This window comes from Gracilinanus agilis, chromosome 1, assembly GCF_016433145.1.
Source record: "Gracilinanus agilis isolate LMUSP501 chromosome 1, AgileGrace, whole genome shotgun sequence".
NCBI classification, from domain to species: Eukaryota; Metazoa; Chordata; class Mammalia; order Didelphimorphia; family Didelphidae; genus Gracilinanus; species Gracilinanus agilis.
Genome location: NC_058130.1, coordinates 187,772,637 through 187,789,787, shown reverse-complemented (window position 1 = coordinate 187,789,787; position 17,151 = coordinate 187,772,637). Strand labels below are relative to the sequence as shown.

The 17,151-nt window shown below is 36.2% G+C and overlaps 1 protein-coding gene across 4 annotated transcripts in view; it reads left to right on the top strand.

The window, feature by feature from the left end:
* SMARCA2 (SWI/SNF related, matrix associated, actin dependent regulator of chromatin, subfamily a, member 2) overlaps positions 1 to 17,151 on the top strand; it is a 215,224-nt gene that overhangs the window by 46,977 nt on the left and 151,096 nt on the right. For 3 of the 4 annotated variants that reach the window (XM_044659297.1, XM_044659311.1, XM_044659304.1), the window contains 3 exons: positions 2,257 to 2,383; positions 13,654 to 13,827; positions 16,551 to 16,724. In XM_044659297.1, the coding sequence (XP_044515232.1) occupies positions 2,257 to 2,383; positions 13,654 to 13,827; positions 16,551 to 16,724 (475 nt within the window). Of the gene's footprint in view, positions 1 to 2,256; positions 2,384 to 8,632; positions 8,687 to 13,653; positions 13,828 to 16,550; positions 16,725 to 17,151 lie in introns of those variants that run through there. The other variant, XM_044659317.1, reaches the window with a different exon arrangement.

Sequence of the window (17,151 nt, the reverse complement as noted above, 5' to 3'; positions counted from 1 at the left end):
ATTTGGAAGCTTAGCCATGAAGGATTTTTTTTTCTTCTAAAAAAATTGAGGTACTCATTTTCAATTTTTGCTTACTTCTGAGTGTCTTTGTTAATGGGAACTGAAAATGGATATGCTGGGACATCCTATTTTAGTGTCATAAAATTAGAACAGTCTTTGATGAATTTATAATTAATCAAATATAAAAATTCAATATCTGGACATCATAATTTCTTACTTCCCTTTGCTTTGGAGAAGGAATTTTGTGGATTCTTTTCATCATTTTATAGAAATATTTGAAAACTTGGATTATAAAATATCTAAAAGATATTTCTTTTAACATCAATTCAGGGACATTTTCTGCTACTTGTCCTTGCTTATAAGAAGTTCTTCCTTAGAAAACTTACTGTTTTAATTAATTAAATATGAATATGAAGATCTGGGAGTGTGGCCAGCTGACTAGAAATTTAACATCAAATTTGAAAAAAAAATGAGTTTTAAGATAGATGCTATCTGAACCCATGTTCTTGAAGAATATACACCAGAACAACAGTGCCTGCATATGCCACCTGAAGAGTTATAGTGTTCTTTCCTTTCTCAAAATAAGCCAGTGAAGTTGCTGTACAGGGATCATTCTCTTCATCTTATAGGTAAGGAAATCAAAAAACATAGAGTCAGGGGGCAGCTGGGTAGATCAGTGGATTGAGAGCCAGGCCTAGAGACGGGAGGTCCTAGGTTCAAATCCAGCCTCAGACATTTCCCAGCTGTGTGATGCTAGGCAAGTCACTTGACCCCCATTGCCCACCCTTACCTCTTCCACCTAGGAGCCAATAAACAGAAGTTAAGGGTTTAAAAAAAAAGAACATAGAGGCAGATATGACTTGCCAAAGTCACACACAAAATAAACAGTAGACCTAAGACTTAAATGGACTTAGGGCTCTTGACTCCAAGCTCTGATTGTTCTTCTGGAAGTTCTGGCCATTCCTTTTATTCTGGAAAGGCTGGAGGAACATACCTTATGAAAGGCCACCAAAACAGCTCCTTATGAAGAGGGGGCATTCCAAATGGGTTCACTGAAGATATTTTACTTTGTGACCACAATAATCTATTAAACTACCTACTGAGGTATGATCTACCTGGATTGAGGCAGCAAGATTTGGAGATCTGACTTCAAACCCTGTAACTAATTTCTATGTGATCTCAGCCAAGACACTTAACTTTTCTGTTTCACACTCTCCTCATCACAAAAATAATGATCTTTAAGTTTCCTTCCATATGAAAATATATGAACTATCTTAGAATTACAGTCACTAAGACAGTTGTGGTTCCATTAAATATAGATGGTATGGATTTTTGTTCAGGATGAATGTAAGAGTGAACTTCTATTAGGGGAACTGAAATAATTAGAAAACATATGACAACATTAATATAACATCTAATTTATAATTATTGTAGGCTTACTTTGCATTTTACATTGATTATAATAAGATAGTGGCAGTTTATTTTAAATTGTGGCCAAAATGAATATCCACAGTGATATTTTAACTCAATTTTATAAACTGATTAGATTGGGCAAATGTGCCTCAAGTTTTATTTTACTTTATTGGTTTTTAAAGTTTTTTTTGTTTTGTTTTTGCTAAAAAAAAAACCAACAACAACACAAACATTGGTAAAGGAATTAAAATTTAGAAGATGTAGCTGGAAAGACACACCCCGAGTCACTTTCTGAGGCTTCAGTAAACATGATTGATTTTAACCACTTTGTTATAATGGCTATTGTCAGCATCTTGTCAGAGAAGCAGAATGGCCTGGTTACCTGAGGACAGAACTGAAAGTTGGGAATTCTCTAGCAACAGCTCTATGCTCTCTCCATAGTGGCCTTAAGGAATGAGGAAGAGAATGAAAAAGTTAATTACCCTCATCTATAAGATATGGATTCATTTCAGTTAATTTGACAAACACTATAAATACCTACTATGCCTATACTACCATGTGGTTTCCTCCATAGAAGGATTATGATAGTTTATTAAAATTCACAGATTGATCTGAGTTGCAGATAAAAGATATATGTGGAAGGTATATGGCATGTCTGGATGAATGCAAGATATCTTTTCTTTATTTAGAGTCTTACTATAAGAAAATGTACTTGAATGTCAGAAATTTACTAAGGATAGCTAGAAGTGATTGTGTTCTGAATTTAAATCAGAAATTGTTTATCATTTATGGCTAGATTCTAACTACTTCTTAATTCTTATTCTGTTTTATTATCTCTTTTAGACTTCAGGCTCGTATAGCTCATAGAATCCAAGAACTGGAAAATTTGCCAGGCTCTTTGCCACCAGATTTACGAACCAAGGCTACGGTGGAACTGAAGGCTCTTAGGTTACTGAATTTTCAACGGCAGGTAATTCTTTCCTCAATGAACCTGAAATAGAGGAAATAAATATAATTATTTCATAAAATATGATCTATGACAATCCTGTAAGCTCATGTGAAATTGTCACAAAATGTAAAGCTTATGAAAAAGTGTATCATTTAGATTTCTTATATATTACAATCAGAAGGATTAGAAACAATGTAAACTTAATTTTCTAGTAATTCTATTTCCCTATCCTTTCCCAAAGATATATATATATATATATATATCTTGTTGGGTTTGAAGGAGGGAAAGATTATATCTTATTGGAGATCTCTGAAAAGCTTTTACTTCCATTCCATGGTGATGTTATATGTGCAATATTATGGCAGGCAATGTCTCAGATTCACCATTGTGTCTATACAGAAAGTGAAGATGGAATAATTGTGGTAGCACAAAGGTTTTTTAGAAGCATGAAAGATTGTCAGAAATTTGTAATGATTATTAATGGGTTTCTTTACATATACATTGCTCTTTTAGTACATGGATGTCTCATAAAATTTTTATAAGAAATACTTGTTATAATCCTTGAGACAGTTCAAGCCTATAATTTGGCACTTCAAGTACACATGCAGAGTAATTTTCATTCAGTGGATTAATGATTATATTAGCTAGCATTTATATGGTACTTTAAGGATTTACAAACCGCTTTACAGTGTTCTCATTTTATCCTAATAATAACGCTGAGGGGTCGGTGCTATTATTATTCCCATTTTACAGATAGGGAATTGTGGTGGAAAAAATGTAAATAAACAGCCCAGGGTCACATAGTTAGAAGTGAATGTCTGAGGCTGGGTTTGGACTGAAGTCTTCCTTACTCAAAGAGTTTTTGAGAGCTGAAATGGCCAAGAACTTGATTCCCTCATGGGTAATGAATTCATTATCTTGTGATAGCTGTTGGTAAGCTTCTTAAAACTTAGCCTGGCTCTTGGATGACACGTACTCAAAATGTATTTTCCTTGTCAGTACCTGCTAAATCTTGCACTCAGGCCGAATGACCTGGCAGAATAAATAGCTACCTGGCCTGGTGTCTGTGGCTAACCAATAGAGCCTTCTTATGATCTCTCTAGGCAGCTGGGTGGTTCAGTGGATTGAGAACCAGGCACAGATATGGGAGGTCCTGAGTTCGAATATGGCCTCAGACACTTCCTAGCTGGGTGAACCTGGACAGGTCACAACCTCCATTGCCTAGCCCTTATTGCTCTTCTGCCTTGGAACCAATATCTAGTATTGATTCCAAGATGAAAGGTAAGGATTTAAAAAAATAAATAAACTAAAACTGAAAACATAGTCTTCAGTAGCCCAGGGCCTCATCTCTATGACAAGTGGGATTTTAATGGTAGAAAAAAATGCATGAAAAGTATTTATTAAGTCCAGGTGCCATGTTAATCTTAGAGACTTTTTTTTTTTTTATAAACCCTTAATTTCGGTGTATTTCATAGGTGGAAGAGTGGTAAGGGTGGGCAATGGGGGTCAAGTGACTTGCCCAGGGTCACACAGCTAGGAAGTGGCTGAGGCCGGGTTTGAACCTAGGACCTCCTGTCTCTAGGCCTGACTCTCACTCCACTGAGCTACCCAGCTGCCCCCGACATTTTTTTTTAAAAACAAAAGGTTGTCCCTTCCCTCAGGAGGATCATATTTTATTAGGAAAAGACAATACACTTAGGAAAGTGGTGACTAGAAGTAATGATATTTATTTCTTTGTAGTACCCAGAGGAAGAAGTAGACAATGGAGCAGGGGAGAGGCCAATAAACTACATGCAACATGGCAGCCATATGTTGGAGAATAGTTGTTTTGGAGGGTTTAATGAAATGCTTCAGTAAAGCATTGTTTGATGTCTGGGGCCAGATAGTAGGTATACTAGTGGATTGATTTTTATTTAATGGGCAGCTAGGTGGCATAATTTATAGAGGGCCAGACCCAAGGTCAAGAGGATGACTCTTTATGTGTTCAAATCTGGTTTCAGATACTTACTAGCTGTGTGATTCTGGACAAGTCGCTTAACCCTGTTTGCCTCAGTTTTCTCATCTATAAAATGATCTGGAGACGGAAATGGCAAACCAATCCAGTTTCTTTGCCAAGAAACCCCCAAAAAGGTTCACAAAGAGTTGGATTCTACTGAATAGCAACAATAGTCACAAATCAACTGTGCTGGAGGCCCCAGGGTTCAATCTCCAAAAATGAAGAGATTAATTTCCCCAAATCCTGGACACTCTGATTGGTGTGCTGATAAATATTTAACAACCTGGTCTCAGGACAAAAATGTGCCCATGACACCCTTTTAAATTTAATATACATTATTAGCATTTTCTCTATTACTTCCTAAAGTTTAGACAGTTAACAAAACAAGCCAATTTATAATTTTGCTCATTTCCAAGGTTTAAATGCACATTGAAAATTTAACAATTGCCTATCCACAGCCAATTCAAACTGACTTTAGCACTCCTCTGGCTGATGGAATAGATATTAGAGACCTGGAAGTGTCCAGGTCTAGTGAGGAAGGTACTGACTCAAGTGTGAAGAGAAATAGGGCAGATGGCCAAAATGGCCTGGTAGGATGGGTGAGTAACTGGTCTGGTTTCTGTGGCTAGCTAAAGGATCCTTCTTATGATCCCCCTAAGGTAAAATAAAACTTAATAATGCATTCTATATTCTTCAGATTAGTAGCATAGTACAAAAGAAAGCTAAAATTATTTTGGGCCTGTAGAAATCAGATCTTTCTCTCATGCTTTATTTATTTGAGCTGAGATTGCAAGGAGTAGGAGTCCAAGGAGTATAACTCTGTGCTTGTGACCTCAATGAGTGACCACAGGTTGGACCTAGGAAAAGGTCTGGTAGAGATACCAACCTGAGAAAATACTTTCTTGATGACCCTCCAGTCTAGAAGGACCAGATCAGGATGAGAGAGGTTTACTTCCACAAAAGCCCCTCTCTGATGGCTCACTGTGGTATGGAAGGTCATCTATGTTGTTGAATGATAGGCAAATAGACCTATAGTTTCAGCAAGTTTGAGGGATCAGGGAAAGCTCCAAGTATGGACCAGACAACAGAGTATGTTTGCTTACTAAGGATTCACCTGACATGTTGAGGAATAGAGACTCATCGCTGGAAAATTGGTCCCATAAAGGGATGAAGTTTTTGCCCATGGCAGCCTGTGAACTTAAAAAGAAATAGCCCCTTAGTCCTACTTATATAAATAATATCAGTGGCAGAAGCTGGGCAAGGGAGTGTGGGAAGTGCTGAGAATCACACAGTTTTCAGACAATCTACTAACATTGTTAGTACTCTAAATATGAGTAGGTCCTTCTGTAACCACCAATAAAGTAAATAACACCACTTGGAGGGTCTGAATTACATCCTTACCAACATTCTCAGCCTAAAGGAAATTGGAAGATGGGGGAGTGGGGAAGCTGTAGATAAATGAAAAGACAACTCCCAGGTTTTCTGGGAACATAAGTGAAAGAGTTGGCAGAATTTTTTTCCTGTTCCCAAAGGCAACCAAATACAACATTTCATGGGATTCTTGGTCATCATGGATGAATGTAAGCAAACATACTACCATGAAGATCACTGCAAGTGATGCATTAAAAGCCATTACAAAGGATGAACTGGCAAGTGTGTTCTTGAGGACCTTGATGTGTCCATTTGGATTTGACCTAGAAATGGTGGCATCAGTGTGAAGGTGAACACAAGGGAAGAAAGAAAAGCTATGTTAAAAAATATAGCTTAGGATCAAGACAAAAAGGTGCTGCTGCTCAGAAGTCTTGATCTTATGCATCATGAATATTTTCTTCAAGAGGGGGATGGGAGGAAGAGGGACCTTGAGAGCACTGAATAACACAATAAGTGAATTGCAACTGACAGAGATTTAACATCATCATCATCATCATCATCATCATCATCATCATCATCATCATCATCATCTGTGTCACAGTCAGATCACTGTTAGTCAAATCATCGACTGATTAAAGTGCAAAACTAAAATGAAGTTAGAAGGCAGGACAAGGAAAGATTGCATCATGTGTGATGACAGCAACACTTCCCTGGCCTTGTAAAACAAGATGTCTACTCTGGAATGAATAAAAGTAAAGACATTGATTCTAATAATCACTGTAGTCATTGAGAAACTTGACTGATATAAAGCAATCAGGGAGCAAAAAACTAATAATCTTGCCAGGCAGAGAGGTATAGCACCTAAGGGTAGCACCATATAGGAATATTTAAGTTCATTTGCTGACATTACAGAGAAGGATGGTAGAAGAGAATGAGTAGCATTGTCTCAAAAAAGCAAAAAAGCAGTTGAGTAGAATAATCTACTGCGTGTGTAGCAGGAGACCCACATTTTCCAAAAGGGATTAAACTTGGGAATATTGGATTAAATTGGAAGGATAACCAATATAATGGAAATGGAAATGATCTCTAAGTGTTTTTATTCTTACCTATTCTCATCTTTGTTGACTACCACATTTGGAGTCTACCACTACATTAAGTCAAACAGGATATGAGGAAGCAGAGGGGGCATTTAAGAAAATAAAGTTGAAAGGAAGGAAAGAAGTTGGAACTCAAAAAAAAATTTAATGGATATTAAAAAGGACGGTCCCAAGCCTGGCTGAAAAAGGAGGAGGGTTGGGTGCGAGGCTAGCAACCTCACCCCGTAAAAATCTCACTTGCTATAGAAACTACAACCTCATTAAACCAACAAAACCAAGGATCGCCTAGTCTGGAAGATTGCTCTCCAACAAAGTCCACGATGCGTGCTGGCAAAAGCCAACAAACACCAGGCCTACATCAAATCTTGAACATCAGATGGCCTGAAAAGATCTCCAGTACCAGACTCTGGGAAAGAACAATTCAGTATCCCATCAGTCAGGATGCTATGAAAAAAAATATGGAACCCACCAGGGAGGAGAAAAGTCAGAAGGCCAAAACAGACCTGGCAAAGATATGCCCAGTTGGTGGAAGTTGCCCAGAACAGAGTCCGTTGGCGTGAGATGCCCAGTTGGGGGAAGTTGCCCAGAATAGAGTCCATTGGCGTGAGATGGTTGCAGCCCTATGCTCCTCTGGGAGTCAATAGGAATAATAAATAATAATAATAATAATAATAATAGAAATTGTTTTTACATGTAATTGGGGAAAAATAAAATATTTTTTAAAAACATGAAAAAAACTAAATTTGTTCAAGGTCATACATGTTAGAAGACAGTATTATAACAATCAAAGATAATTTTTGATTCCTTAAATCAGCTTCAAAAAAAAGAAAATGAAGTTGAGAAGATTGTCTACATGTGACAGAAGAAATCCATATTGCAAATGACATAATTTTACAGGTCCTCAGGGTTCAGTTTATAAGATATTTCAAATTTAGAGAAGAGCCTAAAAGAATGAAAGAAGTCACCTATTTTGCTTTTACAAAAACAAAAAATGGCTGTGGACAAGAGGTCACTCATTTCTGACTAATTTCTGAGCAACTTCAATGAAATGATATATTCTTTCATTTTTGCAGCTCTGCCACAGCCTAGAATAATAGGTTTTGCACAATAGATGCTCAATAAATGATTGCCAACTGTTAAGCAGAAATGCATTCCTGAGAAGTATATGATTGTCCCTGCCATTTAAAATCCTTTTAAGAAAAATAATTTCAAATGTCAAGGAATCTTACTTTAGATAATGTTGTGGATGAATTTTCAAGGAGGGACTCAACTATGCTGAGTTGTTAAAAAGGTATTATCATTCCTTAATATTTTATACTGGGTGGATATAAATGGTGGTTGAAGGTTGGGACGCCATGGCTTCCTCTTGGTAGGATGAAACATCTTTTTATTTAGGATCTTTAGAAGGCTTTAATTGACCTGAAGTAAGCTGCTCTTTTTTCATCTGATCTATATCTGCTTGGCCAAATCCTATACTTCCAATTGCAAAGAGCAGGCAGAGGGGACTTTTTTTTTTAAAACCCTTACCTTCTACCTTAGAATCAATACTATGTATTGATTCTAAGGCAGAAGAGTGGTAAGGGCTAGGCAATGGGGGTTATGTGACTTGCCCAGGGCCACACAGCTGGGAAGTGTCTGAGGCCAGATTTGAACCTAGGACCTCCCATCTCTAGGCCTGGCTCTCAATCCACTGAACTACCCAACTGCCCTTGACCTTTTTTTTTTTTTAAGTTCCTCTTGGGAAGCTGGAGAACTTCCAAAGGAGGGCATCCAGCCTGGTTCTTAAGTTCCTGCCATATGTCATAGCTGAAGAAACCAGAGATGTTTGGACTGGAGAAAAGAAGACTTATGGATATTATTGTAACTATCAAGTATTTGAAGGGCTGTCACATGGAGGAGGGAATAAATTTTGTGCTCTTTGGTCCCAGAGAGAGAAATTATGTTAAGAGCAGTGGGGTCAAAATTTCAATGGGGCAAAGTTAGGATTAATGAAAAGGGAAAACTTCTTAACAATTAGAGCTATCAGGACTTGGAACTAAGTGTCTTGGATGAGGTGGCTTTCTAGCTCATTGGGAGTCTCCAAGATTACTTGTGATTAATTTATAACGGGCATTATTGTTCACTTATGAGTTAAAATGGCTTCTGAGCACCTTTCTAGCCCTGAGATTCTGTAGGAAAACTGAACTGCCCTCATTCTTGTCTCCATACAACTTCCTTACTATGCTTGTATAGTATATATATATATGCTTCCATCTGTTTATTTCCTATCTATCTTTTAAACTTAATTAGCACTTCCTCAATGAGACATTCCTCAATTTCCCCATTAATTATAACTTTTTCCTCCTTAGATCCCATTAGAGAAACTTGTTTCCATTCACTATACTTAACCTTGTAAATTTTTGCATTACAAATACCAGTATTAGTTTCTTATTCCCCACTTAGATTTTTTTCTCCCTCAGCTTCTAGTCAGTAAATCTTTGCTGTTGAGTCATTTTTCAGCTATGTCTGACTCTTTGCAACCCCATTTAGGGTTTTCTTAGCAGAGACATTATAGCAATTTGCCATTTCCTTTTCCAGCTCATTTTATAGATGAGGAACTGAGGCACAATAGGGTTCAGTGACTTTCCCAGGGTTACACAGCTAGTAAGTGTCTAAAACCAGATTTGAACTCGGGAAGATGAGTCTACTTGACTCCAGGCCCATAATTCTTTCCACTATACCACCAATTAAACATCCACCATTTGCCAGGCATGGTCCTAAGTCCTACAGATACAAAATACTCCTTGCTTTTAAGGAGATAACAATCAAAGTGCTCTACCTGCAGTTGTTGCTTCATAAATTCTTTTTGAATGTCTGATATGCCCCATCTTGAGTCCAGATGAAAGCATGAAAATTCTGGTAACAGGCAGCCTTTCACAGAAGATTTTTCCTCTTCATATCCATGTATCTGATTGAAGTGCAAAAAATATAAAGTCATTCTACATGCATGGTTTGTTGGCTTCAAAAGAACATTGGCCAAAGTAGACCAAATACTTTAAAGGTTCTCTTTTGCCTAAATTAATATCCTACAACAGTGATGGGCAAACTTTTTAAAGAGGGGGCCAAAGGAAAGGAAATGCTCATCTTTCAGTCTGTTTCTTAGGCAACTCTTTAAAGGCAACTCTTCATTGTATTGTAGCCTACTCGTTGTATTCGTCAAATTAGGAATAATGTCGCATGGCCGGATAGAACATTTCAGGGGGTCTCATCTGGCCCCGAGGCTGTAGTTTGCCCATCACTGTCCTTTAAGATTCCATGACAAATGTTACTGGGTAAATAATAGTTCAAAGACCAACTGAAGGTGGACATGAAGCACAGCACCTACCAGGGCATTGTGCTCCTATGCAATGCTAGTGGTGTCATGGAGGATGTCCTGTAGAGTCTAAAACAAGCAACAAATCACAATAGACAGAAAGGGGCTCTAGTTATTCAAGTACAGAGAAAATATTAAATAAATTTCATGAAATCTCAGAATCTGAGAAAATCTTCTCCAAGAATTGCAAAGTAATCAGCCTAACTGCCCAAACTGGAAAAACAAACTGGAAAATAAATTCCTGTCGTTCAGATTGGGATGTGTCTTTTTCACTTAGTTCCTTAGTACAGTAGGCAATATAGAGGCACAGTGAGCCAGGTCCAGATTTGAATAGGAGGGGGAGAGAGATCAAGCTAGATTTAGGAAATCATACAATTTTAATGATCCCAACCTGTTTGCTGCCACAAAGGCTCATCTCTGAAACATCAGTGTTCTCCTGGTGAAATGATTAAGCTTTGAATCATGGAACACCACAAGAAATAAAAATTGCAGGTTACCTGAAGGGCAATGAGAAACTGTGTGGTAGTCGTAAGCAGGATGCAGCATATTAAACAGGAATGACTTATATATGACAAGTAATAATTAGAGATGTTTATAACCATAGCAAGAAGGTGCCTCCAGTCACAAAAAGACAAACCAGGACTGCCCTGAATGCATAAAATATTAAAAGAAAAGAGGAAGACCTCAATCATTAGGTAAATGGAAGATTTATAGAAAGAAGTAGACAAGAATTATACAGATTGCAGGAACTTGGAAGTATTGGAATCTGCACCAGCAGAGGCAGTAATGTCATTGATGAGATCACAGATACCTGTAAATATGAATACAAGATATATGACATTATTTATTAGCTAAGTTTTTGGAGCATAGTATGCCCCAGTTTTGACCCAAAGTAAACTGGTTAATGTCAGGTTGCCTTAGTAAACAGTGGGAATGAGCATTTCATTGTCTTTTTTTTTTCTTGTTAAATTTTTATAGCATGGTAAATGAATTATTAATGATTAGAAGTACTTCAAAGTTATTGAATTGCATGACTTGGCATGTTTGAGGAAATGACTAAAATCATAAGCATGTCCAACTTAATGGTTTGAATGTGGCGTCTGTGGTCTTTGGTAGTGTTGTAATCTTTGGATCTTGAACACCACTGCCAGACTAAACTTCTGTAGCCATAAATCTGGTTATTTCATGTTTTTAAATCTTCCAGTGGATCTCAGTTGTCTACTAAACACAGAGGAGTCCTTCTGACTCCTGACGTTCAAGTTCTTCCACATTATGGTACCACCCTTTCTTTAGAGATTGATTCATACTGTTTGCTGCCACATCTTGATACTATAAGCACACAGAACAGTTTATCTCTCCACCGCTTGTGCTTTCTGGTTCTGTGCCATTGTTCACCATATTTCCTGTACTTGAAATGCTCTTCTCCCTCTCTCTCTCTCTCTTGAAATCACATCCATCCTTTGAAGTTTAGTTTAAATACTGCCTCCTCTTGGAAACTTTTCTGCCACCTTTCTGCTGATAATAAAGTACTATTTTTGGACTAAACTGGGCATTTTACACCTATTTTATGCATGTACAAATTATTTTGTATTAAAGCTTTTTGTGTAGGTGACATATTCCTACTCTTAGGCATCAGGCTTCATAAGAATAGCCACTAAGTTTTATCAAAATAGTGCCCATCCTTCAATGCTTGGCACTGTGCCCTGCACTACATAGGTGTCCAATAAATGTTTATTGAACTGAATTCCTGAATATTGACATAAATAATCTAGTAATACATTGGTTTTATATCCTCTTGTAATTTTTTTAAAACAAATAGATGCTAGTTTGGGGAGATTAAAGCTCACAGTTTTGAAAATTGAAAAAAAGTTTTTTTTCAAACCCATTTCTTCTTTCCTAAGGATAAGTTCCATGATTTCTACATCATAAACATTAGATAACGCTACTAAAAGGATAATTTATTTTAAACCTTTCCTTTCTGTCTTAGAATAAATACTAAGTTTTGGTTCAAAGGCAGAAGAGTAGTAAGGTCTAGGCAGTTGAGTTCAAGTGACTTGCCTAGAGTCATGTAGCCAAGAAGTGTCTCTGGTCAGATTTGGACCTCACATCTCCAAGCCTGGCACTCTATCCACTGAGCAACCTCATTGCCCCTTGAATGGATAAATGTTAACCAATGTGTCATTGATTGGTGGCATTTAAGTCTAGATTCAATTTTGGCTATATAATTCCATTTGCCCCTTATTTTTCATCTTATTTTCTTGAGCACTTTTTGAGAATTTTGCTACCTGTCCTTATAAACAGAATTAGAGTTATAAATATTTTGTATTTTTGTATCAGGTCATCTGATAGGAAAGTATACATTATATGCTTACTATTCAATAGTAATAATTAATTTTATTCAGTAGTAAAAAAAATATTAAGAAATGATATAAACTTTCAATTAATCACCAGGATATACATACATGTATATGTGCATATATATATATGTATATATATGGGTGTGTATATATATATAAATGCATATATAAATGCTTCAACCTCTCAGGGCTTTATACAATGCTTGGCACATTAGATGCTTAATAAATGTTTATTGACTGATACACATATATGTATAATCATATATATATAACACACATATAGGTTTCTATATATGTAGAATTGCTATAACTTACAACTAATGCCTACTTTCTTTGTAAATGAACCATTAAACAACTTATATTAAATATCTTTTAACATATCATAGTATAAAATAAAAATGTTTATGTAATATCATAGCATTACTGAAGTCAATACATAGTTCTAAAAAGAGAATTTTAAATCAAAAGCAAAGCAAAGATTAACTAAAAGTAAATCAACATTTAAAATATAGAAGAAACTTATTTGCCTTTTTTACATTAATTGAATTAAAGTTAGCAAAAAAAAAAAGATTATATCTAGGTTATGTACAAGGTCCAGTGCCGGTTATGCACATAAAGAATACAAGGAAGAAAAGCAACGTTTCTATTTTGAGAAATATACCTTAACATAATAGGCAGCCAGTAAATATGATGCAAGGAAGATGATAATAAGGGTAAAGGAAAAGTTTAGCCACTGGGCTATAAGAAATATGAAAAGGAAGGTATCAATTTCAAATGAGGTAATCAGGGAAGACTTTATTTCATTGTTATGGTCATTTTTTAATGACTTATGGGCCTTTACCAGAAGAAAAATTATGCCAGCATTGAAAATGTAATTTTTTTATTATTTTAATTTAGTTATTTTTTTCTCTCAGTTGTCTCTTAGGGTTAATAAACTGTGTAGAAACCTTAATGAAGGCCAAACACAATGAAAAAGCTCATGTAAAGTACAAATTCTGTTACATAAAAGAAAAGCTTTAATAGCTTAAAACTTTATTCAGACTTTGAAGTCTTCTTGTATTTAAGGTCAGAAGCATTGTCTTTTCACTGATGAGATACTATCTTCTTTCTTTTGACAGTTAAGACAAGAAGTGGTAGCCTGTATGCGTCGAGACACAACCTTAGAGACTGCCCTGAACTCCAAAGCCTACAAACGCAGCAAGAGGCAAACACTGAGGGAAGCTCGCATGACAGAGAAGCTTGAGAAACAACAGAAGATTGAACAGGAGAGGAAGCGCAGACAGAAGCACCAGGTATTCTAACCCCACACTTCACTTCCTTAGCATCTGTTTTTAATAGCAATCCAATTTATGGGGGAAAAAGTGATTCAAAACTGGCTGTGGCCATGAGCAAGGGCCTTTGTAATATATTAATGAGAATTTGGTGAGGACCATAAGGGTAGGTGAAAGAATTGCAGAGGACCTTAGAGATAAGTCTAACTCAATAATTTTATACAGGTAGAAACCGAGACCTAGAAAGATAAAGGAAGTTGCTTATAGTCATGCACCTAGTTAGAAGGAAAACCTCGACCAAAACAACAAGTTTCTTCATTTTTTTCTAGTGCTCTTTTGCCCCTACTCGTCAGGACATAGTAGAACATTTCATTGTGGAGGTTGTCTCCTCAAACTCTTTTGTAATCATGGACATTCCATTAATGGGAGGAGAGATACAGGAAAGTGTCAAAGGGATTAAATGTTTTTTTCCTGTAATAAATACTATTATGACTGGGACCACAGTCAGTTTACTTTTGAATCTAGTTGGAATCTTCAAATGAATTAAATTTTTTTAAAAACTCAGATGTTTTTGTTTATAGTAGTATATGTTTTGGCCAACTATATGAAATGATACTCTTATGTCATATAACAATTCTATATTTTGGCATTATAGAAAATTCCATTGTAAAGTGTTTGGTTAATTTTGATTAACTTGATATCTAGTTTTAAAATATTTTAAACATATTTAAATAAAATAGGGACTGATCTTGTAATTACATTGATAAAAGGAACTGCCTCTCCCAAAAAAAGCCAGTTCTTTAGAATGGTCTCAGAGAATTGCCCAGAATGCTGAGTGTTTCAATGACTTGCAAAGGGGCAAGACTTGGACTTGGATTTTGTTCTGAGGCCAATCTCTTTCTGTTGTGTCACTGCTAATTATATTAGGATAGCATTTTCTAATTTTTTATTTAGCCATATTTCATATATGCCATTCTTAGCTAATAAATATATTTTCTATCACTCTCTAATAACATCTTTGTTATTAATGGCTTGAGTGGTCCCTCTACCAATGCAGATTGCAACTCGACAAATTAATGCATGGTCTTTTTGACTTGTGAACAAAAACAAGTACTTCCTGGGTGGCCACCTCTTGTGAGGAGTCCCTCTTCCTGTCAGTTAACCTATACCTGAAACATTTTCAGCTGCTGCCTGTGCTCTATTGATACTGGTTAAGGAACCTGAGGTCAACTATTTACCATGAAATGATTATAATAGAGAGGAATTTAGTGGATTCAAGTCATTTTTTAATTTAATGAAATGTGTTAAAAGGTCAGTAAGTATAGTAGAGTGGGTAGAGAGCTTGCCTTGAATCACAAAGACATAGGATTGAGATTGGCTTCTTCCATGTATAACCTGGGTAAGGTCCTTAACCTCTCAGTGATTAGTGAGTAACTCTCTAAATTCTTTTTCCTTTGTAACATTTTTTGGAGAGTGGAGTAGGGGGAGGGTGGAGTTTAAAGCGACCTCATGTCACCTTCCCAGGGACCTTATTTATTTACCTCTTAAAAATCAAATTGGTGGGAGGCAGAGCACTATCCCTGCATATTTTATTTTATGATAATACTATTCAGCAAGGTTTTAGTGCCATTTAGGCAGTGTAAGCTTCTGCATCTTTGTTGTAATGATTCTCTTAATCTTTCTTTCATCTTTCTTACCTGTGCCCATTCTCTCCCTGTCTCTCTTTCTCTCTGTCTCTCTCTCTTTGCCCCACCCACCCACCCCTTGGAATATGTTATATATATATTCTTTCTCTCTTTTCAGCTCTTCTTCCTTCACCTTTTTTTTCTTTCTATCTCTTTCCTTCTCTATCTCCTACTTTCTGGTCCTTTTTCTCACTTAGATTTTCTCAATAAATTTCTCTATTGTGAAAGGATTTTGATATGCCCAGCTTTTCATCCTCACTTGATCTCTTACTGGTTTTATTCCTTTTGCCATCTTCCTGTTGTTGCCCACTTTTCCTCTCCCCCATGCCCTGATCCTTTTCTTCCCATAATAATTTATTTTTGTTAACATCCCCTTTACCACTTCTTCCCAGTCCCTCTAAAGCCCAATCACTGGTTTGATTTTGGCGTTATCAATATCAAATGTACAAATGATTTTTGCTAACCAGCACTAGGTATATCTGACATCCAGATGAGTTCCAATAAAACAAATCAAAAACAAAACAAAACCAAGTCCAAGACTGTAGGTTTCAGGGAGGTTCTGTGTGACATTACTAGAGAAATTCTTCACCAGATGAATCCTAGACTTAAGAAATCACAGGTCTGGCAACGATTTGAAAAAATTAAAGTGAGGAAATTGTTGCAAGTTGTCATATATATATATATATATGTATATATATATATATATATATAGTCATTTTTATGTTAACATGAAGGGTTATCATTTAACATCCTAGTGGATAAATTCTATTTTGTCAGCCTCATTTAGAACAATTAATTGAACATATTAGTCTCACTACATCTTGGCACTAGTATGGTTTCATAACTCCTCTATAGGCAAATGGTTCCTCAGGGACAGCCTTCCCATGGACAACAGTTTGGAAAACTCTCCAATTAAAATAAGACATAGTTTGCTTTTTATGACATACATTAAATTTTTTCATTCCTGTTAAATTTGCTTTGAAAGTTCCCTTCAAAACATTAAAACTTCATTATGCATCTGGAGACTGGTTTTAATTATGCTCTTTTCAATGATCTCAGGAATACCTGAACAGCATTTTGCAACATGCAAAAGATTTTAAGGAGTATCATCGATCAGTGGCTGGGAAAATTCAGAAACTTTCTAAAGCGGTGGCAACTTGGCATGCTAACACTGAACGGGAGCAGAAGAAAGAAACAGAACGCATCGAAAAAGAAAGAATGAGGAGACTGATGGTAAGAGGCACACTTGCAGAAATCTGCAAAAATTGGCTTTGTTTCTCTATAACAGGAATTCCTAGCCTGTAGCCCATGACCTTCTTTTAAAAATATTTTGAAAACTGTCTTTCAATAGTATTATTTTCTTTTTCTTTTATTAATTTTATTTTATACATTTTTAAAATTCTATTTTGAGAAAGGATTCATAGGCTTTACTAGATGGCCAAGGGGGTCCATGACACCAAAAAAGGTTAAGAACCCCTCCCCTATAATTCTAATAATGAGCACATGGTAGTATTTGACAGCTATTATATTTCCCTCACTTTAAGAGAACATATACTCAAGTCGAACAGATTTTCTATATTCCAGATTGGCAATGTTCAAATTCCAATTATAAATATAAGGCAGTGTAATTTACTGCATTATATTGAGAGCCAAATAAGAA